The sequence below is a fragment of the Eptatretus burgeri genome, chromosome 8 (genome assembly GCF_056783735.1).
Source record: "Eptatretus burgeri isolate ZD-2024b chromosome 8, Ebu_testis_v1, whole genome shotgun sequence".
NCBI lineage: Eukaryota > Metazoa > Chordata > Myxini > Myxiniformes > Myxinidae > Eptatretus > Eptatretus burgeri.
In genome coordinates this window covers 4,197,435-4,225,360 of record NC_140968.1, presented here as the reverse complement: position 1 = coordinate 4,225,360, position 27,926 = coordinate 4,197,435, and the positions used below count along the sequence as shown (strand labels likewise).

Sequence of the window (27,926 nt, the reverse complement as noted above, 5' to 3'; positions counted from 1 at the left end):
TGAACTCAGGATCCTAGGATCCCAAGCCCACCATCCTAACCATGAAGCCAACACCAGGCATGAAATAGATCACATGATCTTAATTATGTCATATATATGCGACCCGAATAGGTGGTCTGCTGTTTTTCCGCAGACGTGTTCATGACACAATTTGCAGCTCTGCAGACTGCGCGCTCGGTCCGCACGAGGCGCCTGGCCGCTGCAGAAGGGAACACCGAGGTGGCACGTACCGCACGTCTTGCACAGGTGTTCATGGACATCTACAAAATGATCACAACGCAGAAAGGTGTGTTGATGGATGCTGATCCTCAGCATTTTTTTGTACACAACGTCGAGGCTTGTGGACAAGCGAGAACATTGAACTGAACAGAAAATAACAAAGTGGAAAGTGGGGAAACACAAGAACAGTAGGGGAGAGGGACACAACAGAGGGGCATTTGGAGGAAAAATTTGCGAGGGGAAGAATGAGAACAAGGGGAGGGGGACTCGGAGTGAATGAGCTGGATACAAGCTCAAACACAGGGAGTGGGGAAAACCTGGGTTGAAACAGGAATGTTATGAAAAGGAGGTTGGAGGGAGAGGGGAGAAAGCACGAACCTGGAAAGGAAGGGCTGGGCTTGGGGAGGGTTGATGATTGTACAAACGATCATGGGTATGGATGGGTGACCTGAAGAGGAGGTGATCAATCATCTTGAAGCCCAGGAGGGAAGAATAAGATTTAACAAACTGAGGAAGTTGCTTCCCCAGGCAGGAGAATAGACGAGCAAATGAGTGGAGGATGGAGATGAGCTGTGAGCCTGGATTTTGGGAGTTTCACCAGAAGTGGGACACTGGCAGAATGTGTATGCCCTTGAGAAACTCGGGGTGAGGGAGGGTGGGGTAGGAGGGGTCAGAGAACTGAAAGGGCATTGAGTACACCACCAAAATGGAGGTGGGAGAAGACAAAGACCACTGGCCTTCCTGCCAGCGTTGCGGGAGTATCACGCGTCAAGATTTGCTTTCTTTATGGGAGATTCCAATGATTTTGAGGGCCTTGGTCTCCACAGCATAAATATTTTATAGTTCTGAGTTGGGGGTGCCATCCCCACAGTATTGCATCAAGCTGTGGATTAAGGCCTTGTATGTTGTCAGAATTTCTGATTTGCCAAGGAAAGACTTGGCACTACTGAAGATGTGCAGTCGGTTACTAGCATTGGAGATTCCTCAAGTCTACGGCTCCTTGCAATTGGAGATGACCATTGCATCTTGTTGTTTGAAAAGGTTACTTATCTGTTGTTTTAATAATGGTTAATATTGTGATTAATGTAGTTGTATTTTTACTTGTAGTTGTATTATTGTTGTTAACTTTCAGATGGGACGGGTCACCTGCTTTCCTCCCCACTGTTGAACTTACCCTCAAGGAAAAAGTAAGTTTCTTTTTATTTTATATTATTCTTCTTCTTCTTCTTATTATTATATATATTTTTTCTTTTCGAAAATTGAAATGTTTTTCACACTCAGTTTGCCTTGCAGATCCACACAGTGGCGGTATGAACAATTATTTGTTTGTTGGATAGTCTACCTGAGTGAATGGAGGTTAAATGCAAAATCAATGGAAGTTTAAATGCCTTTCCCAAAAGTAAAAGTTTCTCCATTTTCTTGGACAAACTTCAACTGCCGCTACCACCATAACATTGGATGATTCATATCTCTTATTAGCCATTGTGGTTTACCTATAGCTAAATGATTTGTTCTCATGATTTGCCATCAATTGGCAGCCATTTCAACGTTCGTATTGAAAAATCTGTGATACAGATTGAAGTGCCTCTGCCATGTCTGAAATGAACACCTCACAGCAGTGTATAGTTGATAAAATAAAATAAAAAAAATTTCACCTTGCATCACTTTCACTTTCACTGTTGCTCTTTCCAAGCTGATGAGTCTAAAAGATAGGTAATATGACAGTTCATAGGCAATAAGTCGTGTGATACAGTTGTGACTTCAGATTCTACATTTTAGTTGGTTTGTGAGATCGCCTTTCGCACTGGTTGGTTTGTGAGATCCATCATGAAAGGCAGTTTCCTGTGAAGCTGGGAAGAGTTTTTCTACGAAGTTTTCTTGTTTCTAGCTCCCATATGCCCATATCATGTTGCCAGTTTGCTGCTGGTCTGCTCGTGATTTCACATTCTCGTGAGATTTTGCGCTTGTCATATCGCGCCAACACAGCATGTAGTCACGTAAACAAGGTAATGGCATCAGGTGAAAAGTTTTCATTTTATCCCCTCTGTACAGGTATTCCCCGGTTAACGAACACCCGGCTTGCAAACATCTGTTCGTACGAGCGTTGTACTTTATCACCATGTCTTGGTCTTTCGGACGTTCGATCCGCTCACACGAAGACAGCTTTTTTAACATACCGAGCGCTAAAGCAGGAAATCGGACTTCGAGAGTCAGTTACCCATTGATACCATAATTCACAACTCTCGCCCGGGCTTAGCTCCTCCAACAATCTTCCGCCATTTCACACGCCATTCTCTCCACATGGTTCCTCACTGGCACGGCATGAGAGACAGAAGTGCTCATCCTGCTTCACCGTAAACCCCTCTAAATAGCTATTATTCCCCGACGTCCCTTATACTACACACTTTGATTCATTCGAATGTGTTCATTTTTAGATCTTCGGGGAGGGATCTCTAAGTCTTACTCACGTTGTTGTTCTTGTGGACTTTTTTGTTTCACAGCCTACAGTTTTCATCGAAACTTCCTGAAACTTGGCGTATATATGTAAAAATACCGTGCGTAGACAGTAACCATCTCCGATTTTGAAAATTCCTCCGAGAAAAAAAAGTTATGACGTCAAAATATCTCCGCTAATGGCAATCACCTAAAAAATTATCTCCGAAACTAGGCAAGCTTTTTGAATTCTGTTTCCAGGAATCGAACAGGGCATTAGCAGAGATGAATTACCGTACATATGATACATCACTATGACGTCATATCAATTTTTATGACGTCATTCCTATTTTTTGTTTCACAACCCAGAGTTTTCATGGGATCTTTGTGAAACTTGCCATGCATATGCAGAAAGCCCACGCGCAGGCAGTAACCATCTCCGATTTTGGAAATTATTCCGAGAAAAAAAAGTTGACATCATAATATCGCCGCTAATGGAAATCGCCTATACCATTATCTCCGAAACTAGGCAAGCTGTTTGAATTTTGTTTGCGGGATTCAAGCCGGGCATTAGCACAGATAATTTATCGCAAACCTGATACATCACAATGACATCATATTCGTTTTTTTATGACGTCATCATTAAGAGGACGATGATCTTAGCTCATGCGAGCTTGTTTTTTTTTTAAAGTGCATTTGATATCGATTTTTTTGTTAAAAAAAATTGTGTTCAGGAACCAATTAATCACTTCCATATATTTAAAGGGGATTTTTTTTTTCCGGTTTATGAAAATCCAGCTTACGAACACATTTTCAAGAACACATTGTGTTCGTAAACCGGGGGCTTGCCTGTATATGTACGTTGGCCTCATGAATCCATTGCACACAATCCATGTTCTAAAGGTGGGCCAAATACATATTCAAGTGATGTTAACTGCATCCCTAACTTCGCCTTTCATTGAGGTTTGTACGATCTGTTATTATTTCTTCGTTGATGCTCTTCCTCACCCAGGTGTCTTGAATACTATGAGAAAATCACAGACCCGCTTGACCTCATCACAGTTGAGAAGCAGATGCTGATGGGCTTTTATCGTACTGTGGAGTCATTTGATGCTGATGTGCTGAAGGTTTTCAGAAATGCTGATGTGAGTTTAAAATTTGCAAACAGGGATTCTTGTTTGGGTCTCGTGCAAAGTCCAAAAAATATATTGTGGACCGTGAGAGATACAAACATCGTTTTTTTGATGAAGTTGTGTTGTCTGGTTACGCAGAAATTCCACGGGCGCAAGTCTTCTGTGGGCCGCGCCGTGTGCCGGCTGCGCAAGGTGTATTACAGTGCACGCCACGAGGCGCAGCCACACCTCGAGGAGATTGTCGGAGAGACTGGGAGCGAAGCTGATGGCAGCGAGGTGTCCACAGGTGGCGCAGAGCGTAGCGATCCTGGTGATTCTGGAGACGACATCATACGATGCATCTGCGGCCTTTACAAGGACGAAGGGCTTATGATCCAGTGCGAGAAATGCTTGGTATGTACGTTCACATGCTCACATCACCCTTGCCATGTGTTTCTATAAATCAATAGGGGACACCCTCCTCGTTGCTAAGATGTCACTGTAATTTATGATTTGAAACCCGGAGCTTGATAGATTTGATAGAATCCATTAGGTTATTTCAAGAAAGCATGATATTTTTCTGATTAACACATGTGCAGTTTTTCTGGCATAATGCTCGAATCAAATTTTAGATGTAGTCGAGTAAAACAACCTTGCGACATGTAATGGCCAAATATGCAGACCCTGAACGCACATGTTCATCTGATTGTGTGTGGACAGGTGTGGCAGCACTGTGACTGTATGGGCCTCATGAGTGATGTGGAACACTACCTGTGTGAGGAGTGCGAGCCCAGGCCATTAGAGAGGGTGAGTCGAACGATTGCTGCATGGGGAATATAAGTGGGGGAGCGGCAGTTAAAGACTGCAACATTGTGTATGTAACATATAAGCACCCCACGCCTATTGGAGTGGCTCAGTGGTGGAGTGAATAAAGCTTTGTTGAATTTTTAGCTTATTACCTCCGCCACCGAAGGTGGAAGGTAATAAGCCCCTGTCTAGTCTGTCTGTTCGTGTGCACGATATCTCAAAAATGTTGTGGACGGATTTGGATGAAATTGTGTCGGCAGGTTGGGTGTGTGACGAGGAAGAACTGATTAGATTTTGGTGAAGATCCGGATTCGCATCCAGATGCGAGAATTTTTTATTTTTGAAAGTGATTCTTTACCGTTGAGAGATCGGATCAAAAACGATATGTAGCGTGATGTTTCAAAAATGTATTGGGCCGGATATGTTCTCGTGGATCATGCATTGCGTGGCAGAGGTATCCGCTCGACCGAGTGCCCTCCTAGTCTGGAATTGGAATTCCAGATTAGCTATTGTCATCGTGTACCGTACGTCACTCCTTCTCCTCTTTAGACTTCTCTGGCCAAACCGCTGGGCCGATCCAGATGAAATTTGGCAGCAAGGTTCCGCTCCTGACTGGTAACGGGGATTGCAAAGCTCATTCTGGTCACGTAACTGTAAGTAGGTCAAAATGGTGGAATTAGTAAATTCCTTCGATAATCTTCTTCTCTAGACCCACCAGTCAGAAAGCTACCAAATTTGGGTTAGAACATTAAGCCAGGGTAGGGAGAGTAAATTGCGGAGATCATGCCAATCACTTGACTGGAAGTGTGTCAAAATGGCCAACTTAATAAATTTTTGGGAAAAATCATGTAAATGCTCCCAAATTCAGACGCACCAGTCAGAATGCTACCAAATTTTGGTTACAACATTAGGCCAGGACCCAGATAAGCTGCAGGTCCAATGGTTCTATATATTGTTTTATTATTATTATTCACTCACCTGGAGCGTAGTTCCGGGGAGCTTATGGGATGGCGCGTCGTCCGTTCGTCCATCCACAAATACTTGCAACTTCTTCTCTGAAACAACACATGCAATCCTGATGAAACTTGACCACAACCTTCATCAACCGTGATGTACCAAAGTTTGTTCACGGCAATAAAAATATCTGGATCTGAAGGGGTCTACGGAGGGGGTTTAAAGGGGGGTTTACACCCTCAAGGGGTATTTGCTTTCTTCTCAGAAACAACACAACGCAATTCTGATGAAACTTGACTGCAACCTTCATCATCCATGATGTACCAAAGTTTGTTCATGACATTAGAAAAGTTGGGGTGTAAGAGGGGTTTCCCATTCGGGAGCAAGAGCCAGCGGGTGAGCGAAGTGACCAGAGTGAGTTCCATTGACCCAAACGCATCAGAGCCAGAGCGAACTTGCTAAAGTCACCTCGCCCTCCATCAGCTGCTCTCCGGGGGCGGGGCTCCGACCAGAACACCCCTCTACACTTGTCAATCAGTGTCCACGTTACTTGTGGCAGTAGTTCAGCACCCAATCCTGTCACAGCAGCCAGTGTGGGGTCGTCAGCTAATCCTGGCTCTTCATGCCCAAATGACCTTGCCCTTCTTCCCCAAGAATCCCTGACTTCCACAATGGCCATTCCCATCATCCCATCGACTTAGCAGAATCCACGCCCATCCTCACTCACCTGGCCACACCTGATTTTGGTCATCGGAGAACATGACTATACACACACCTTAACCTCTCGATATACTTAAGGTTACAACACCGCCTCCCAGAGGCACACAGACAGGACAAATTACCATAGCACAGTGCCCTTGATACAAGCAAAATGTAATGAAACAGCACGAACATCCTGACAGAGTTTAGGCTTCAAACGAGCAGTTGACTCCCTCCTCCCTTCCTCCTCCCAAGAAACGTAACAATATATAATGTGATGGAATCGCTCATAAGTTCCACCTATCATTAACAATGAAAAAATTGTGCCCACATTATGTTTTGTGGTAAAGATGGCACTTGGATAAACACTTTTTTCCATATTAAAGTGCATTTTTTTTCTTTTGAAAGGAAAAACTAAAAAGGTTCACACTTGTCTGGTATCATATCTGTAACAAAACAGTCCTTCTAAAATTTAGCGTATGCTTCTATCAATTGTGACTGGCCATATTGTGATGTGGGAGGGTGGTTGGCTGGGAAGAGTGTGATCCTTGCTGTTTTTGTTACGTACAGGAGGTTCCCATGGTCCCACAGCCAGCCTATGCACAGCCAAACTGCATATACTACCTGTGTCTCTTACGAGACGATCTCCTGCTAAAGCAAGGTGAGCCCCAACGTTTGGCACCTTACATCAGCTCACTTGGAGCCCTCTTTTGCAACCAGCCATCCTTCGAAAGTGATTTCATCATTTCATGGGTCTCATCCGGTGTACTGCTTGCTGAGGACTTTTAGCTGTCATGGAGTTTTCTAGGTGTCTGCTGCAGCGCTCTCGTGTTTCGAGCGAACTCTCGGTTCACTTTAATAATGCTACAAATGCTTCACCTTATTTTCAAACCACTGCATTTAAAAGAGGAATTGCTCACTGCTTTTCTCGTGCGTGAAAATATTGCTTCTCAGGTGACCCAAAGCAAATCAGAGCCCCCTTGTGATGAGAAATGTACCTGTACACATTGATCGTATGTGCTGCCATGATCTCTGGCTGTTAAACATGCATGTGAGGTTACTTTTGTGTTTTGGCCAATAGTATATATATATATATATATATATATATATATATATATATATATATATATATATATATATATATATATATATATATATATATATATATATATATGACATGGCTGTCTCCACAGAAATTGCTTTGGAAATAAACTGAAATTGTATCACCATTCATCTTTTCTACCTCCATTCACCCTCCTAACCCAGCCCTCTTACCTTGCAGGTTACTATTCCCTCTACTCATGTCTCTCCACTTCTCCGATTCATTCATTCTCTTGCATGTTGTGACTAACTGTGGCTCCACTGTCAGTTGTTGTTTTTTTTTTTTGCCTTTTTACCCATTATTTATTGATTCATTTATTTATTTATTTATTGACTTATTTCCCCCCACAAAACGATGAAAATTGAAAACTAATGAACAGATCGAAAAATGATTATTTGATGAATGGTGACTTTTTCACTTTAAGTACGTTCCGCTTGCATGAGTGAATCTCAGAATCACAAAATGTGTTGTCCTCTCCTCCTTTCCTGCCTCAACTCATCATCATCGATGTCACAACTCTGGAATAACTTACACCGATCAATATTGGATTCTAAAGACCGTCGAGTCTCGCATTCACTTCTTCAAATTGACCACTGCTCATTTTCAGCTGCTCTGTTTCTAACTGTTAAACACTGTTCTCCCTGAAGAATATTTCAACAGATCTAGGTAATTCTTTCACCGATTAATAATGCCCGAAGCTAGATTTGGAGAGTGGGATGAGAAAAGGCACTTTGTAGTTATGCTACACGAGTAACGTGAAGTGCCCAGGTCCAACTGCACCCCATTTTTATTTTAACACCTGACTCTGGAATAGCTCATCCAATGTGCCTTTATCCCCCTTGCATGCCCGCCCTTCAGGTGACTGCGTGTATCTCGTGAGAGACGATTCGCAACGCCGCGCACCTGACGGACAGCTCGTGAGGCAGTCTTACCGCCTGTTGTCCCACGTCAGCCCGGACAAGCTGGACATCTTCCGAATCGAGAAGCTGTGGAAGAATGATAAGTATGTAGGCTCACAACATGCACTTCGCTACCTTTTAACTGTTCGTGTAAGTTGTGACCAGTGGCCAAATTCACCAGGGTGCGGTGATTTGTATCTTTTTCAGAACCCTTTCAACATCCACCTTTTGTTTTGTGTGCTTCATAGTGTCCCCTAATCTTTGGGATGAAATGCGTACAGTGCAACCCAGATCATCTAGAGTTGGATGTGATGCGTGCATTTTATTTACAGAAGAATGTTCCTCTCGAAAGAATATACATTGAGAATAAAAAGACAAGAATGCAAATTATGACTAAATACGGTGGCATCATGAAAAGGCGTGCATTTAATTAGCTGCGAGAATTGCGACCACCATGATATCCAGTAAAAGCAAAATCAGAATGTGGATAAGTACAAGCAAATAATTGATTCGCATTTAAATAGGAATGAGTATCAGGAATAACAGAAGAGACGACGAGGGACGTTTAAAAGATATCCACAGCAGTGATAACTCCACATTGGGCGGGCAGGTTAGTGGATGATAGGTGTGTGGACTCATCTTCGAACTGTCTAACCTGGGTTTGAATCTCGACCGAGTTTCACCCCTCATGTTTCACTTGCAAATCGACGCATCAACGTCATGCGTGTGCCATCCAACGGAAGGACGTTTACCAGGAGGACCCATCTGCCAGCGCTGGTCGTTGTAAATCCCACAGTGTCTTTCGCGAAGAGTATGAGAGTTTTTGCCGGCACCCTGAACAAATTCCAATTTCCTGATACCTCCGGTTGAAGGTCAGGCCTGACCAGCTGGTTCGTGAAAGGCTTGCCCCAAAAAACATTTCCCCCGGCCAACCCCATGATGTGGGGAAATTGTGGCCATTAAACGAGTGGTTGTGATATCTCACTATGCTTGGAGCATTAAAATCTTCACGAATTAGGACAGAATGAGGGGTTTTTCAAGAAGACATCACATTGTTGGCTCTTTGGCCAAAGTTCACTTTGTCTTTGAGCAAACGCAAGGATTTTGAAATAGGGAGCCAAGCTTGTAACCACGCAGACCACAAGCCAGCTTCTTGCATTCAAAGTCAAGATAACGGCTCATCAGATTTCACAGTGCTCGAGGTAGCGAAACAGAAATTACTGCAACCCAAGCACTCCACAGGGAGGTTGGAGAGCCATGGCTATTTTCTCTTTGATGTTGAGCATTTGTTAATGTCAAGTGGTGTCCAGAACAGCAGCATTTGGTTTTCGCTTCTTTCTGGTGGTACAGGGAAAACCATAACCAGACCATTGGCAAAACTAAAACTCCCACGGTACCACTGCCGAGTTGACGATTTTTCTCAAATCAAAAGGAGTGGGCCAAAGGGCCATAGGTATAATATTTAAGTGAGTGTTGCACATCGTTCCAGAAAACTCTGCATCGTACTGTAAAAATGTGGAGTCAAAATTTACGGGGACTTCAGATTTGCTCATCAATATGCAATTTGGGATTTCTTCACTTTGATGGGTTGGAGGGTTTGGGTTTGGGTTGGATGAAGGTGTTCTCGTAGTCTGATATATAGCCTGGCCACGCTAATGTCTGTACCTTATCTTGCCCAGTTTATCTGTGTGCTTATTCTAATGAATGATTTATGGATAATCGGAGTCCCGATTCTGTCCACATTCAACGCAGTAATCATGTTGAGGCCTTCTGTCAACAAAACATTTTCCTCAATGGAAACATTTTTTGGAAAAAGCTCCTGACATGCCTTTGTTTGAGAAATATTTCAAGTATATTCAAAATATAAATCATTGTACTACCTCGTGCCAGCTAATCCTAGCCATCCAGAATTTATTGATTTACTCATTTAATTTCTTGTTCGACAAACATTACTTACTCATCCTGCACTCCTGCCTTTATCGCTTTTGTTTTTTTTTTTCCCCCAAGTTTGTCCAGTCATAGGTTTGCCACTATAATTCTATGTTTTGAGCATGGAGCAGACATTACAAATGTGGTCGATTTATAACTTGGCAGGGGTGACCGGTTCGCTTTTGGCCACCATTATCTGCGACCCCACGAGACGCACCATGCTCCTTCACGCCGATTCTATCACAACGAACTATTCCGCGTGCCGCTGTACGAGATAATCGCCCTGGAAGCCGTCGTGGGGACATGCTGCGTGATGGACCTGTACACTTTCTGCAAAGGTGAGGCTGTTTCAGGCCGGTCGATGGGGATACCGGGTGGTTTTTATGTGGAAGGTAAAGAGGCAGAATGTTTGATGGGAGAGCGAGGTGCTGTGAGAGGAATTCTATGGAGGTTAAAAAAATAGATTGTGCAGATGCATCATTTGTGCAAGCTCATAATCAGATACATCTATAAAGCTTGTAAAAAAAAATAAAAAAATAGAGGAGTGGGGGGGGGGGGTACGGGGAATTGTGCCCCTTAAGATGGAATTCATCACTTGTGTAATCATTCTCCATGAAGCAAAGAGGCTTCTGCAGCCACCATATTATGAATATGGTGTGGAAATGCTGGCTGCCTTGTGGCTGAACAAATCCACTTGATATTTAGAACGTAATACGCCATGTATGATGTAACACCACACCGGCACGCGCAGCTGCTTTTGTGAAGCTCTGCTTACGAGATAGTCTCGTGTGTTTGTCGTTTACAATCTTGTGCGTCTGATTTGCTGTTTGAAACTCATCTGTGTACGTCCATGTTCATGTAAACACAAGTGTACACCGTTTTGGACATGCATTTATTTATTTTGGACCGATTTGAGAAATTTTGCTGTTCAGGGGAACAATGTACAAAGCGAACATGAAGTTGTGAAGTGGTTGGCTTTGCTGCTGTAGTACACAGAAGGGGGAAAGTGTCAAGATGATTGTTGCACACTACGTTGATGCACTTTGTAAAGCTTCTACAAAGTACAATAGCTGGCCATGCGGTTCAATTTTATCTCCTTTTCCAACTTTCAAATAAGTACAGCTTGCGCAGAGACTCGTGCTTGTAAAGTCTGAGAGAGCTGTAAATCGCTTTCCTGAATTTGTTTTGTTTGTTTTCTGCAAGAGCGCTCGCATTTTCTCAAGCAGCAATTGTACTTCAGCACGCGTAAACATGCTCGTTCTCGAACTCTGCCGGAAACTTAGTTTGCAAGTGACTGCTCATAATATCTGACTGCTCAACAGCGGAAAGTGGAAAAGGGGGGTTTTCTGTACCAATTTTCACTAGCTTTCCTTGCTAAACGTGACCAAGATGCATGATTTTAACAGGTTTTTCTAAACGCAGGAATACTCAGTTACACAAATACATTCCCAGGGATGCGATGAACAACGCTCCTCGACAAAAAAAAAACATGGTGCGAGTGCGATCGCGCTCCTTGAAAACGAGTCCCTGCTCGAGATATGCTTTCAGAGACATCATGGGAAATAGGACAAGGGAAGAAGACGCAGACTGGAGAGAAGACAGCACTACACCATCAGGCTGTGCCTGGTTTTTACCCTGCCCACACAAAGCGAAGATTGGGGGTTAAGCAATTGGTTCACTTCTTCCTGACCATCCGTCCACAAACGTCAGTTTATTGGACATTATAAATGGAACAAACAAGAGGAACAAATAACTAATGGAACTTGTTTGATAAGGTGGTGTAAAAGATGCTGCATCAAGGGAGTAAACTTCTAGGATTACTTTTTTCCTGACCTTTAAAATCTTCTTTTTAAAAAAAATTTCAATTTCATAATATACTTGAACACTGTAGAACACAAATTGCCTTCTTACCGCTTTCAGAAACCTTCAGCTTAGCAGTACTTGGACATGTTAATTAAGGTGGTGTATAAGACCATCAATGGTGGTAAACTTCTGGAATTTTTAAATACTAGTACGTGCCCGTAAAAAAAAAAAAGAATAAATGAAATATTCCAACCGCGAGCAAGAAACGACAACCACACAGGCCGTTTCTTCGCTCTTGCGTGCCCGTACGTGCGTGGCGCGGAAGTTTGCATCTCACAGTTACGATGATTCGCAGTTTAGGTTTTAATGGCCAATTATTCAATTAGTACCAACGTATTTCCTTTTTTCGTCGCAAGGAAAAACAAAAAGAGAAGAGAAAAAAAAATTACTTCCTGGTTCGGAGCATACCAGCACTCTGATGTTACCGAAATTTATGCACCGTCTAATATAAAAACGATCATAACTTGGGGCATTGTGTTTATCTATAAATGCGCATAAGAAATCGAGAAATGATTAGAATACACAAAGTCATCACTATCCGGAAGCCCGTACGTTGTAACCTGTAATGGGGAACGCGGCTGAGCTTCCATTCCCCATCGGCCACGCCCACGCAACAATGTGTCTTGTCATTGGTTTGGTAAGTAAATGGCCATAACTTGGGAAGCACTTGTCCGATTAATATCAAACCTTGAAAAGGCACATCCTCAGGTCCCCAGCAATATATCTGGCAAGTTTCAATTAGATCGGACCAGTGGTTGTCGAGAAACAGCGGTCACAGACACACACACACACACACACACACACACACACACACACACACACACACACACACACACACACACACACACACACACACACACACACACACACACACACACACACACACACACACACACACACACACACACACACACACTGCTGGAATTATAGATAGATAACTTAAAGTCATCATTTTATTTCAATTTAATTATATACTTGAATACTGCATGGGGTAAGGTGTTCTATGGACTCTCGAGTTACTTCTGTCTTTTATCATGTTTTATTTATTTATTTATTTTAAATAAAACATCTTTTATGACTTTTATGCCAATGAACCCTCAAAAAGCCTCATGTTGAGAGGTTGTCATCACCAACTTTGTGATGCAAATATTCATCAACAGGCTTTTGCACTTCCCCGTGCGCAGGTCGGCCAAAGGGAGTCAAGGAGCAAGACGTGTACATTTGTGATTACCGCTTGGACAGGTCTGCTCATCTGTTCTACAAGATCCACAAGAACCATTACCCAATCTGCACCAAGCCGTATGCATTTGACCACTTTGAGAAACGTCTCGCACCCAAGAGAAATTTCCTGGTAAGTATTTTCCAATTTTCTGACATTTGTAATGGTCGATTGTTCTTGATAATAATATTTTTTTTTCGTCATGTGCTTTGGATCCATTGCAAGGGTATATTTGGTCATTTGCTCGTTTAATTGATGAGAAAGGTGTTTTCATTTTTTGTTCGTTTTTCGCTCACCTGGAACATAGTTCCGGGGAGCTTATGGGATGGCGTTTCGTCCGTCAGTCAGTCCGTCCATAACCACTCGCAATTTCTTCTCTGAAACTGCTCATGGGATTGTGACCAAACATGGCTAAAATTATATTTGGTATGTTGCAACTCAAGTTTGTTCAGAGTATGAAGAAAATCAGGGTCTAAAGTGGGTTCAGGTTTGGCCCCCCCCAAAATAGGTATTTGCTTTTTCCTCAGAAACTACACACACAATTCGATGAAGCTTGACCACAACCTTCATCACCCGTGATGTACCAAAGTTTGTTCACGCCAATAATAATAATAAAAAAATCGGGGCCATCACATTGGTTCATTGGTACATTTTGATGATTCTGTCCTACGTAGACTTCCTCCTCAGTATCATTATTCTACCAGGTGAGCGCCTTGGGGTGTTGCCCATATTTTTGCTGGAGGTTCATGAAAACGTAAGGCATAACTGACAGTGGGATAAATATCAAGGGAATTGAACAAACAGGTGTGGGGAGGTTGAGGAAGGGAGAGGAAATCCTGAAAATATCAAATAAGATGGTTTTGGTAGGAAAAGTTAATGGGGATAATAAAGATCATGGCACAGAATTGGCGATGACAGTGCACTGCTTGCTTGAAGGCCTGGAGGGGAGCTTGAGATAGAACACCTGTGGAATGTGGTTCGATAGATGTGAGAAGCGAGGAATAAAAGAGTTGAGGTTTCCAGGCAGCCTAGAATTTCAAGGTTTAACCCCAGGAGAGGGTTACTGGAAGAACACGTGCATCCTGGAGTAAATTTGGAGGGTTAGAGGACTGAAGGAGCAGAATCGGAGAATAGACGGTACAAAACAGAGAGACCACCGACCTGCCTGTAATGTGAGAGCAACAGACCTGGGGCTTCGGCATCGTCATGGGGGATTCCTATAATTTTGGGAGCTTTAGATTCCACAGAATCCAGAAGAAACGGATGTGATGATGGAGCACCCCATTGTGGAAAGCAGTACTCCATTGAGCTATGGACAAAGGCCTTATAGACTTTCATTTGTTCTGATTTTCCAAGGAAAGGCTTTTGATCGACAGAGGATGCCCAGTCGGTGGCTGGCTTTGGGTGCCAGCTTTGCGATGTGATCAGCCCAGCAAAGGTCACGGCTGATGGTGACGAGTTAAAAAGACTGAACCACTTCCAGTGGATGACTATGGCAATAGATAGGTGGGTTTGTTTGACAATCCTTCCATACCGATAGGGTGAGACTGTGAAGTTTTCCAGGATTGAAGGACATTTTCTATCTATCAAACATGTAAAGAAGCCTTGTTACAACCAAATATAATGAGAAAGAACAATTTAATAATTTCCAGACCACCAGAGAGAGAGAGAGAGAGAGAGAGAGAGAGAGAGAGAGGGGGGGAGGGGGGAGAGGAAATGGCTGCTGTCCACCAAGCAAATGCTGACACCAAATGTTAATCCTAAGTTATCCAACAACCTTGATAGGGTGATGTCTCTCGAATGCATAATGGACATGGAAATGAAACATAGATGCCATCACTGGTAATATTTTTTCGCTCCACTGTTGAAAACTAAAGAAAAAATAACTCGAGATGCTCCAGTGACATTGGAAGCTTTGTGGTTATTTCAGCAGATGCTGGACCATTGGAGTTGCTTAATGACTTCAGAACACACCTGGCACATTTAATCCTGGCCCTATTTGTTTGTTGCATGAAATAATTTATGCTGATTATAACACTCATGCCTTTGCAGCCTCACCATGTTCCTGAGAAGTATAAAAGGAATAGCGGGAGGTAAGAAACGTTGCGCAACATGTTACGTGCACCCTTTTTTTAACATACGTGACACTTTGGAGCAGTAATACTCTTTGAAGTCCATGGTGGGAGGTTGTTGTGAAGTATGTATCAATATGTCATGAATTTTACATTTAAATATGTCAATGTTACACATGAGCCAAAGTTATCAAATGTAGTGAAAAAAAAACAGCCAAATATGTCATATTGTCTCAAAAACGAATCGAGGAAAGGGTTTGAAGGCACGCGTGTTGTATGTCAGCACATGGCCGAGGTTGCTGGCGATGCACTTGCTTTTCCTACATTTGCAGATCTAAATGGAAACGGAACCGTCCACGCCTCCCGAAGGGGAAGGAAACCGAGAAAGAAGGGGGACATATTCAGCATGACGATGCACCAACAGCTGGACACGTCCCGCATCAATGTGAGAGCAATGAACGAATGCTGATTCCAACTTCGCCCATTGATACTCCAACTTGCACGGACTCTCGAGACCCAGAGCCGAGCCAGGAGGAAGTGATGGCAATCTCTGCAGAGGATCGCCGAGCTCGGCAGAAAGAACGCCTCAACGACATCCTGCTCGCCCTTCTAGCAAAGTGCCCCAGCCGTAACGGTGAGGAAAAGGTGCCGTACCGTGCTTGCTCAGTCGGCGTCAAGAATTGCGCCATCTTATAGTGCGAGACTTGGTGTGTAACATCGACCAAAGACATGGCATGCTATTGAAAAGTAAAGATGGACAAATGCAGATTCTATTGTAAAATTAAGCATAAAACGAAGCAGTAAAATGACTGTTCACAGCTGATGTTTTCTTTCCATCCCTACGGTACATGTTCTTTTTCTCTCAACACCGCCCCCACCCTTTAGCCATCGACGTAACCTACATGCTAGATGAGGGGCCTGGGCGAAAGCTCCGAAAACACTGCCACCCTACGTGCGACGCATTTGCACTGAAATAATTTGCTTGACTGATCACCCAAAGCATCTCCTACGCAGGACATCGGTCATGATGAACCATGCGGGGGCCAGAGCGCATCGTAGCTGGAATGCTCAGCATCAACCACGTGGTGGCGTTCTCTGGCCACAGCTTGGCCGTGGCGAGTCTTCATATTGAGCGTTTGCAGCGGCATGACGCCGGCAAGTCAACGCCTGTGAAAGAGTGTGTATACCTGCATTTTGAACTCCATCTCTCCGGGTTAGCAACTTGAAACTCTTTAGCACTTAGTCATGAGTCAGTAAAACGATGTTACAAACTGAACTTTTCAAACTTGCCATGTAAAGAAAGAATATGATACTGTATCCCGAGGCTTTATGTTATTGCCTTTGTTTAGATACTGTAAAAAAAAAATATTCAAAACTGTCATGTAACATCAACACTAGTCATTACTTTGAATTTTTTACAAGAAAAGTTTTTTTTTGCAGTTTCCTTTGTTGTTGTTGGATGGGAGGGGGGTGGGGGGGGTGTGAAGGTTTGCTCAGATGTTTTTTTTTGGGGGGTTTTTTTTACACATTCACTTACAGTTTGCACTTGTGACTTATCCGTAGGGGGGTTAAACACACACACACACACACACACACACACACACACACACACACACACACACACACACACACACACACACACACACACACACACACACACACACGGGTTATTGTATATATCAAAGTAAATCATGTTTCTGATGACAATTATAGGTCAACTTGGACCAACGTGCTTGTAAGCAGCCAAGCATACTTTTTGCGGTTGATGTCACTCTTCACGAAACTGATAAAGGTATTTTTGTTACATAACTGTTCAAACCATCGTCGAGTTCAGTAACTGCTTATCAATGGAGTTGAGAACGCAGCTTGCTTCAAATCTGGCTGAGGAATCAACCCGCTCGCATACTGTGTTTCCAAGTGTGCGAGGCGCTACGATTGGTTGGGAAATGTTAATTTTTGGTGATCTTGAGCAAGCTGTGAAAACGTGTTTTTTGTTTGTTTTTGTTTTTGTTTTTTTCCAGAAGGACAATCATAAGGTCTGTGTATTGCAAGTCGTTGTCCCCCAAACTTCCATTCTGGCGACATTGTAAAATTGTATTTTTAAACAAACGGCACTGCATCTCTGCAAACACTGCTGTTCATTTTCGTTTGCATGAGCATCGTTGGTGTTCATCAGGTTCGTTAAGAAAATGCTGCTAATATATTTCCATCACAGTTAAGGCATATCTATTAGAGGGATAAAACTTGTCTTTTATCTTTGTAAATTATGTATTTTAAAGTTTATAAGCTTTGTAATCATGAAGCATAATTCATCTTTGGAGATGAAGTTAAAATAATAACGTGCCATTGTATAGTTATGCCTGCAGATTTGTTTCGAGGAACATCTTACGAAACACGTTGTGCTGATGTCCTGTAAGATATATCGAGGGGGAAAGACAGAGTGTGGGAACCTTTGACACCCCCCATCCCACCTTCACAAAAAATGGCAGTGTTATTAGCATCCAAAGTCCAGCCCATGGTTTTCCCGTAGAATTTTGTCCCATCTTCATTTCTTGATGTGCTTTTATTTTGATACGTTCTTCACTGCATGCCATGGCTTTGTCATCCAGTGTAGCTTCCTGCTGCTTGTTTGTGGCATGGGCTGTATTGCGGCTATCATGCTTCTGTCACGTCCGAGTGGTCTTTGATTAAATGAGTGACCAACCTCGGTTGCATACAATGACAATTTCTTTAATGTGTGTGAGGTTACTCGGATTCTGATACAATGAGTGAAAACAAATGTTTCTGGAATCGTCCCACTTTCACTCCTCAGGTTGTTATATGAAATGTGCACAACCTCTGACACGGTTTTAAAATTTTTCTCCACTTTGTGAGCTTAGCAGCCGTTGTTGGTGGCTTATCACATACTTGGTGATCACATACTTCCACCAGCTGTGCATAAACCACCTCTGCGTGAGCATAAAGAATCACCCACCAGTCGTGCACAAAAAACAGGTCTAAAACCATCTTCCACCAGTTGCGCATATAAAACAGGTCTAAAACCATCTTCCACCAGTTGCGCATATAAAACAGGTCTAAAACCATCTTCCACCAGTTGCGCATATAAAACAGGTCAAAACCATCTTCCACCAGTTGCATGCATAAAACAGGTCTAAAACCATCTTCCACCAGTTGCGCGCGTAAAACAGGTCTAATACCATCTTCCACCAGCTGCGTGCGTAAAACAGGTCTAATACGATCTTCCACCAGTTGCGCACTTAAAACAGGTTTAATACCATCTTCCACCAGTTGCATGCATAAAACGGCTAAAACCATCTTCCACCAGTTGCGCACATAAAACAGGTTTAATACCATCTTCTACCAGTTGCACACGTAAAACAGGTCAAAAACCATCTTCCACCAGTTGTATGCGTAAAACAGGTCGAAAACCATCTTCCACCAGTTGCGTGCATAAAACGAGGTCTAATACCATCTTCCACCAGTTGCGTACGTAAAACAGGTGTCATACGATCTTCCACCAGTTGCACGCGCAAAGCAGGTCTAATACCATCTTCCACCAGTTGCGCGCATAAAACACGTCTTATACCATATTCCACCAGTTGCACACATAAAACAGTTCTCATACCATCTTCCACCAGTTGCGCGCGTAAAACAGTTCTCATACCATCTTCCACCACTTGCGCACGTAAAACAGTTCTGATACCATATTCCACCAGTTACGTGCATGAAACAGGTCTCATACCATCTTCCACTCGTTGCGTGCATAAAACAGGTCTAAAACATCATCTTCCACCAGTTACGTGCATAAAACAGCTCTAAAACATCATCTTCCACCAGTTGCGTGCATAAAACAGGTCTAAAACCATCTTCCACCAGTTACATGCATAAAACAGGTCTAAAACCATCTTCCACCAGTTGCGTGCATAAAACAGGTCTAAAACCATCTTCCACCAGTTACATGCATAAAACAGGTACAAAACCATCTTCCACCAGTTACGTGCATAAAACAGGTTGAAAACCATCTTCCACCAGTTGTGCGCGTAAAACAGGTCTAATACCATCCTCCACAAGCTGCACGGGTAAAACAGGTCGAATACCATCTTCCACCAGTTGTGCACATAAAACAGGTCTAATACCATCTTCCACCAGCTGTGCACATAAAACAGGTCTAATACCATCTTCCACCAGTTGTGCACATAAAACAGGTCTAATACCATCTTCCACCAGTTGTGCACATAAAACAGGTCTAATACCATCTTCCACCAGTTACATGCATAAAACAGGTCTAAAACCATCTTCCACCAGTTACGTGCATAAAACAGGTCTAATACCATCTTCCACCAGCTGTGCACATAAAACAGGTCTAATACCATCTTCCACCAGTTGTGCACATAAAACAGGTCTAATACCATCTTCCACCAGTTACATGCATAAAACAGGTACAAAACCATCTTCCACCAGTTACATGCATAAAACAGGTCTAAAACCATCTTCCACCAGTTACGTGCATAAAACAGGTCTAATACCATCTTCCACCAGCTGTGCACATAAAACAGGTCTAATACCATCTTCCACCAGTTGTGCACATAAAACAGGTCTAATACCATCTTCCACCAGTTACATGCATAAAACAGGTACAAAACCATCTTCCACCAGTTACGTGCATAAAACAGGTTGAAAACCATCTTCCACCAGTTGTGCGCGTAAAACAGGTCTAATACCATCTTCCACCAGCTGCGCGCATAAAATAGGTTCAATACCATCTTCCACCAGTTGTGCACATAAAACAGGTCTAATACCATCTTCCACCAGTTACATGCATAAAACAGGTACAAAACCATCTTCCACCAGTTACGTGCATAAAACAGGTTGAAAACCATCTTCCACCAGTTGTGCGCGTAAAACAGGTCTAATACCTTCCTCCACAAGCTGCATGGGTAAAACAAGTTGAATACCATCTTCCACCAGTTGTGCACATAAAACAGGTCTAATACCATCTTCCACCAGCTGCGCGCATAAAATAGGTTCAATACCATCTTCCCCCAGTTGCGTGCATAAAACGAGGTCAAATACCATCTTCCACCAGTTACACGCGTAAAACAGGTCCAATACCATCCTCCACAAGCTGCATGGGTAAAACAGGTTGAATACCATCTTCCACCAGTTGTGCACATAAAACAGGTCTAATACCATCTTCCACCAGCTGCGCGCATAAAATAGGTTCAATACCATCTTCCCCCAGTTGCGTGCATAAAACGAGGTCAAATACCATCTTCCACCAGTTACACGCGTAAAACAGGTCTAATACCATCTTCCACCAGCTGTGCGCATAAAAGAGGTTCAATACCATCTTCCACCAGCTGCGCGCATAAAAGAGGTTCAATACCATCTTCCAACAGTTGTGCACGTAAAAGAGGTCTCATACCATCTTCCACCAGTTGCACACGTAAAACAGGTCTAATACCATCTTCCACCAGTTGCGCACATAAAACAGGTCTTATGGCATCTTCCACCAGTTGCGTACATAAAACAGGTCTCACACCATCTTCCACCAGTTGCGCACGTAAAACAGGTCTAATACCATCTTCCACCAGTTGCGCGCGTAAAACAGGTCTCATACCATCTTCCACCAGTTGCGCGCGTAAAACAGGTCTAATACCATCTTTCACCAGTTGCGTGCATAAAACGAGGTCTAATACCATCTTTCACCAGCTGCGTTCGTAAAACGGGTCTAATACCATCTTCCACCAGTTGCGCACATAAAACAGGTCTAATACCATCTTCCACCAGTTGCGCACCTAAAGGTCCGGTCACACCTTGACGTTTTAGCCAGCGATGGCAACGTGTTAAAATGTATGTAAAACGCTGGCTTACGTTGAACTTTTGATGTTTTTTTTTTAAAGATTCGGACATATTCATAGCGACTTGGTCTTATGTATAACGCATTGGTAACTACACAGAACGTTTCGTTGTGTTATAGATAACTTATACCAACGAATGCTGAACCTGTTGTCGGCCTACACAACCGATGCCCAACGATAGTCTAACTTAGGCATAGCGCGTTGCATGCATCGCCGACGATGTCGTGACGTAGCCTATTAAAAGGCTGACGCACAACAATTCAAATCATAACTGCCGTAGAAATGGAAGGGTCAAAATCGCGGTCACACCTTGGCGATCTTGCCAGCGTATGCCGACGTAACAAAAAGTGTGTCTAAAACGTTGGGGCACGTCGAATACGGTATGGGTAAGTTTGGTATGCGCGAGTAGAACGCTAAATACGCTATCATAAGTCGTAGTAAGTAGAGTACGTCAAGAAATTTTGAACATGTTCAAAATTTTACGACGTACTCGGCGTATGACACACGTTCCGCATGCGATGGGGATAAGTTTTACACACGATATGTGGACGCTTACACACGTCCACAAAGGCTACTTATAAGCTACTCATAAGTCGAAACACGTCGCGGTAATGTCTTTTTTACGCGAAACTTATTTCTAACTTATGTTTGACGTGCTTTGAACCAATTCTTTACGTAGTCCCAACACACATCGACGTATGTAGACGTATTCCAATGACGTCTTCCGGTCGACAAAAAAAAAAAAATGAATGTGTTTCTAGCTTACAACTGCCATATAAAGACGTGTTCCCAGCGGTTTTGGGAATTGGTATATAAAAATGGTGTTCATAAAAGGGGAACCCAACAGTGTTTTCGAGTTCTTTTTGAGTCGATGTCCATGTCAGCAGTAACAGTATCAGTATCACTATCAGTATCAGTATTAGTATTAGTATTAGTATTAGTATTAGAAGTAGTTTGTTCATGTTGGCAGTAGTAGGTGAGTGTGAGGGGGAGGGTGTGGGTAATGATGCATCGTCCTTGCGTCTGCGTGTCCACGGGTAGGTTCATAGGCTGCCACTCAACGATTTAAATGGCTGCATCTCCACTATTGAAAGTAGACGCTTGCGCTCAACAATTAGATTTTTTTTACACTCAACGACTTTTAAACGGTACCACTCAGCTAGTTTCATTGTTTACAATGAACGATTTAAATTGCTGTCACTCGCCTTTGTTTTTTGACGCTGGGGTTTGGAAATTTGAAGCGTTTCTTCTGAACGTGTTAAAACGCTCAAACTCGACTATTTTAAATAGACGCTGCCGATGGACAATTGGAATCATAGCCAAGCTAGACATCGAAGTGTGAACATCCTCGTCATGCCGAAGAAAAGTTTGAAGAATGCTGCAAATAAGTGTCCTGGCCGTGGCCGTGGACGCTGACGCAAGGACGATCCATTATACCGACGTCTTTCAGCCTATGAGTAACTTAAAAGTAACGTCTGTCGATGTGTGGCAACGATCGCGTAACGTGCCAACAACACGTTAATCATAGGTAGGAAATAAGTTTCGGGTACGCTAAACATTACCTCGGCGTGTCTCAACTTATGATTAACTTACAAGTAGCATGTGTTGACGTCTGTCAACGATCGCAGACCGTGCATACAACTTGTGGCCAGCGTAGCGGAACGTGTGAGTCATACGCCGGCATACGTCGTGAAATTTCAAGCATGAAAAAATTTGAGGACAACCGAAAAGTACAACGTTTAAAGCCAACGTACAACGACGTATGGCAACGTACTACGACGTATGCCAGCGTGCTCTTAATGTTATCAAAACTTACCCATAACGTATTCAACGTGTGCCAGCGTTTTAGAAAAAAAATTCAAAAATCGGCATACGTTGGCTAAAACGTCAAGGTGTGACCGGGCCTTAAAACAGGTATAATGCAATCTTCCACCAGTTGCGCACATAAAACAGGTCGAAAACCATCTTCCACCAGTTGTACGCGTAAAACAGTTCAAAAACCATCTTCCACCAGTTGCACGCGTAAAACAGATCTAATACCATCATCCACCAGCTGCGCGCTTAAAAGAGGTTCAATACCATCTGTTACCAGTTGCACGTGTAAAACAGGTCTAAAACCATCTTCCACCAGTTGTGCGCGTAAAACAGGTCTAAAACCATCTTCCACCAGTTGTGAGCGTAATACAGGTTTAATACCATCTTCCACCAGCTGCGTGCATAAAACAGGTTTAATACCATCTTCCACCAGTTGTGCGCGTAAAACAGGTCTCATACCATCTTCCACCAGTTGCACACGTAAAACAGGTCTAATACCATCTTCTACCAGCTGCGCACATAAAACAGGTCTAATACCATCTTCCACCAGTTGCGCACATAAAACAGGTCTAAAAGCATCTTCCACCAGTCACGCGTATAATACAGGTCTAAAACCATCTTCCACCAGTTACGTGCATAAAACAGGTCTAAGACCATCTTCCACCAGTTGCGTGCATAAAACAGGTACAAAACCATCTTCCACCAGTTACGTGCATAAAACAGGTTGAAAACCATCTTCCACCAGTTGTGCGCGTAAAACAGGTCTAATACCATCCTCCACAAGCTGCACGGGTAAAACAGGTTGAATACCATCTTCCACCAGTTGTGCACATAAAACAGGTCTAATACCAGCTGCGCGCATAAAATAGGTTCAATACCATCTTCCCCCAGTTGCGTGCATAAAACGAGGTCAAATACCATCTTCCACCAGTTACACGCGTAAAACAGGTCTAATACCATCTTCCACCAGCTGTGCGCATAAAAGAGGTTCAATACCATCTTCCACCAGCTGCGCGCATAAAAGAGGTTCAATACCATCTTCCAACAGTTGTGCACGTAAAAGAGGTCTCAAACCATCTTCCACCAGTTGCACACGTAAAACAGGTCTAATACCATCTTCTACCAGCTGCGCACATAAAACAGGTCTAATACCATCTTCCACCAGTTGCGCACATAAAACAGGTCTAAAAGCATCTTCCACCAGTCACGCGTATAATACAGGTCTAAAACCATCTTGCACCAGTTACGTGCATAAAACAGGTCTAAAACCATCTTCCACCAGTTACGTGCATAAAACAGGGTGAAAACCATCTTCCACCAGTTGTGCGCGTAAAACAGGTCTAATACCATCCTCCACAAGCTGCACGGGTAAAACAGGTCGAATACCATCTTCCACCAGTTGTGCACATAAAACAGGTCTAATACCATCTTCCACCAGCTGCGCGCATAAAATAGGTTCAATACCATCTTCCCCCAGTTGCGTGCATAAAACGAGGTCAAATACCATCTTCCACCAGTTACACGCGTAAAACAGGTCTAATACCATCTTCCACCAGCTGTGCGCATAAAAGAGGTTCAATACCATCTTCCACCAGCTGCGCGCATAAAAGAGGTTCAATACCATCTTCCAACAGTTGTGCACGTAAAACAGGTGCGCACATAAAACAGGTCTAAAACCATCTTCCACCAGTTGTACGCGTAAAACAGTTCAAAAACCATCTTCCACCTGTTGCGCGCGTAAAACAGGTCTCATACCATCTTCCACCAGTTGCGTGCATAAAACAGGGACAAAACCATCTTCCACCAGTGACGTGCATAAAACAGGTTGAAAACCATCTTCCACCAGTTGCGTGCGTAAAACAGGTCTAATCCCATCCTCCACAAGCTGCACGGGTAAAACAGGTCAAATACCATCTTCTACCAGTTGCGCAAATAAAACAGGTCTAAAACCATCTTCCACCAGTTGTACGGGTAAAACAGTTTTGAAACCATCTTTCACCAGTTGCACGCATAAAACGTAATACCATCTTCCACCAGTTACACGCGTAAAACAGGTCTAATACCATCTTCCACCAGCTGTGCGCATAAAAGAGGTTCAATACCATCTTCCACCAGCTGCGCGCGTAAAACAGGTATAATACAATCTTCCACCAGTTGCGCACATAAAACAGGTCTAAAACCATCTTCCACCAGTTGTACGTGTAAAACAGTTCAAAAACCATCTTCCACCAGTTGCGCGCGTAAAACAGGTCTCATACCATCTTCCACCAGTTGCGCGCGTAAAACAGGTCGAATACCATCTTCCACCAGCTGCGTGCATAAGAGGTTTAATACCATCTTCCACCAGCTGCGCGCGTAAAACAGGTCTTATACCATCTTCCACCAGTTGCACGCGTAAAACAGGTCTAATACCATCTTCCACCAGCTGCGTGCAGAAGAGGTTTAATACCATCTTTCACCAGCTGCGTGCGTAAAACAGGTCATACCATCTTCCACCAGTTGCGCACTGAAGCATCTTCCACCAGTTGCGTGCGTAAAACAGGTCTAATACCATCTTCCACCAGCTGCTTGCATAAAAGAGGTTCAATACCATCTTCCACCATCTGTGTGCGTAAAACAGGTCTAATACCACCTTCCACCAGTTGCGCACATAAAACAGGTCTCGTACCATCTTCCACCAGTTGCACGTGTAAAACCGGTCGAATACCATCGTCCACCAGTTGCACGCGTAAAACAGGTCTAATACCATCTTCCACCAGTTGCGTGCATAAAACGAGGTCGAATACCATCTTCCACCAACTGCGTGCGTAAAACACGTCTAAGACCATCTTCCACCAGTTGTGCACATAAAACAGGTCTAATACCATCTTCCACCAGCTGCGTGCATAAAAGAGGTTCAACACCATCTTCTACCAGCTGCGTGTGTAAAACAGGTCGAATACCATCTTCCACCAGTTGCGTCCATAAAACAGGTCTCATACCATCTTCCACCAGTTGCGCACATAAAACAGGTCTCATACCATCTTCCACCAGTTGCGCAAGTAAAACAGGTCTAATACCATCTTCCACCAGCTGTGCGTATAAAAGATGTTCAATTCTATCTTCCACCAGTTGCGCACGTAAAACAGGTCTCATTCCATCTTCCACCAGTTGCGCGCGTAAAACAGGTTTAATACCATCTTCCACCAGTTGCGTGCATAAAACGAGGTCTAATACCATCTTCCACCAGTTGCGCGTGTAAAACAGGTCTAATACCATCTTCCACCAGTTGCGTACATAAAACAGGTCTAATACCATCTTCCACCAGTTGCGCACCTAAAACAGGTATAATGCAATCTTCCACCAGTTGCGCACATAAAACAGGTCTAAAACCATCTTCCACCAGTTGTACGCGTAAAACAGTTCAAAAACCATCTTCCACCAGTTGCGCGCGTAAAATAGGTCTAACACCATCTTCCACCAGCTGTGTGCGTAAAACAGGTTTAATGCCATCTTCCACCAGCTGCATACATAAAACAGGTCTCATACCATCTTCCACCAGTTGCACGCGTAAAACAGGTCTAATACCATCATCCACCAGCTGCGCGCCTAAAAGAGGTTCAATACCATCTGCTACCAGTTGCACGTGTAAAAACAGGTCTAAAACCATCTTCCACCAGTTGTGCGCGTAAAACAGGTCTAAAACCATCTTCCACCAGTTGTGTGCGTAATACAGGTTTAATACCATCTTCCACCAGCTGCATGCATAAAACAGGTCTAATACCATCTTCCACCAGTTGTGCGCGTAAAACAGGTCTCATACCATCTTCCACCAGTTGCACACGTAAAACAGGTCTAATACCATCTTCTACCAGCTGCGCACATAAAACAGGTCTAAAAGCATCTTCCACCAGTCACGCGTATAATACAGGTCCCATACCATCTTCAGCCAGTTGCGTGCATAAAACAGGTCCAAAATCATCTTCCACGAGTCACGTGTATATTGCAGGTCCAAAACTATCTTCCACCAGTTTTGTGCATAAAACAGGTCAAATACCATCTTCCACCAGTTGCGTGCAGAAAACAGGTCCAACACCATCTTCCACCAGTCACGCGTATAATAAAGGTTTAATCCCATCTTCCGCCAGTTGCGTGCATAAAACAGGTCTAAAGCCATCTTCCACGAGTCACGTGTATAATGCAGGTCCAAAACTATCTTCCACCAGTTGTGCGCATAAAACAGGTGTAATACCATCTTCCACCTGTTGAGCGTATAATACAGGTCTAAAACCATCTTCCACCAGCCGCACATAAACCACGTCCAGCCACGCGTAAACCATCTCCCATCACCCACGCGCATAATAGCTCTCAAACCATTCTCCAAACATCTGCGTATAAGCCACCTCTGCGTGTGCATAAACAATCTCCCACAAACTGCGCACATAACACAGTTATAAAACCATCTTCCACCAGCCACTCATAAACTACCTACCTCCAGCCACGCATTAACCATCTTGCAACAGCCACATTTATAACACAGATCTAAAACCATCTCCCAGCAACCGTGCATAAAGCAGCTGTACGTGCGCATAAACCATCCTGCACCATCAATGGTCACACTTCCCACCCCTCCTCAATCTACCCACAACCCCTGCACGACTACTAATGTGCAGTGAACGTGTCCTGAGTCTCATTCTTTCTTCTCGTCCCGCTGTCTTGACCTGCTGGGATTCCTCGCACTCGTGGACTTTTTGCACACATTGTTCGATCATGGGTCCTAAGCGTATGAGTAGTGCAGGAGATGTGGGTGCTCCCAAGAGGCAGAAAAATAACAGTCATAAGCATGAGCCGGAAAGTGTAGCTAGCTGCTTGACCGACTATCAAGAGGTGAGATTGCGGCCTCTGTGGGCAGGTACTATGGCGTGACCGAGTCGACTGTGCGCTACATAAAGAAAAACGAGAA

General features: G+C 43.5%; 1 protein-coding gene across 7 annotated transcripts in view; it reads left to right on the top strand.

The window, feature by feature from the left end:
- Positions 1 to 18,012, top strand: part of LOC147020961 (histone-lysine N-methyltransferase ASH1L-like) — a 134,880-nt gene extending 116,868 nt beyond the window's left edge. For all 7 annotated transcript variants that reach the window (XM_085890689.1, XM_085890691.1, XM_085890688.1 and 4 more), the window contains 12 exons: positions 134 to 286; positions 1,352 to 1,406; positions 3,665 to 3,797; positions 3,924 to 4,178; positions 4,485 to 4,571; positions 6,795 to 6,885; positions 8,185 to 8,329; positions 10,320 to 10,492; positions 13,202 to 13,368; positions 15,289 to 15,329; positions 15,641 to 15,942; positions 16,194 to 18,012. In XM_085890689.1, the coding sequence (XP_085746815.1) occupies positions 134 to 286; positions 1,352 to 1,406; positions 3,665 to 3,797; positions 3,924 to 4,178; positions 4,485 to 4,571; positions 6,795 to 6,885; positions 8,185 to 8,329; positions 10,320 to 10,492; positions 13,202 to 13,368; positions 15,289 to 15,329; positions 15,641 to 15,942; positions 16,194 to 16,285 (1,694 nt within the window). In that variant the 3' untranslated portion in view covers positions 16,286 to 18,012. The remainder of the gene's footprint in view (positions 1 to 133; positions 287 to 1,351; positions 1,407 to 3,664; positions 3,798 to 3,923; positions 4,179 to 4,484; positions 4,572 to 6,794; positions 6,886 to 8,184; positions 8,330 to 10,319; positions 10,493 to 13,201; positions 13,369 to 15,288; positions 15,330 to 15,640; positions 15,943 to 16,193) is intronic.
- Positions 18,013 to 27,926: the final 9,914 nt, after the last annotated feature.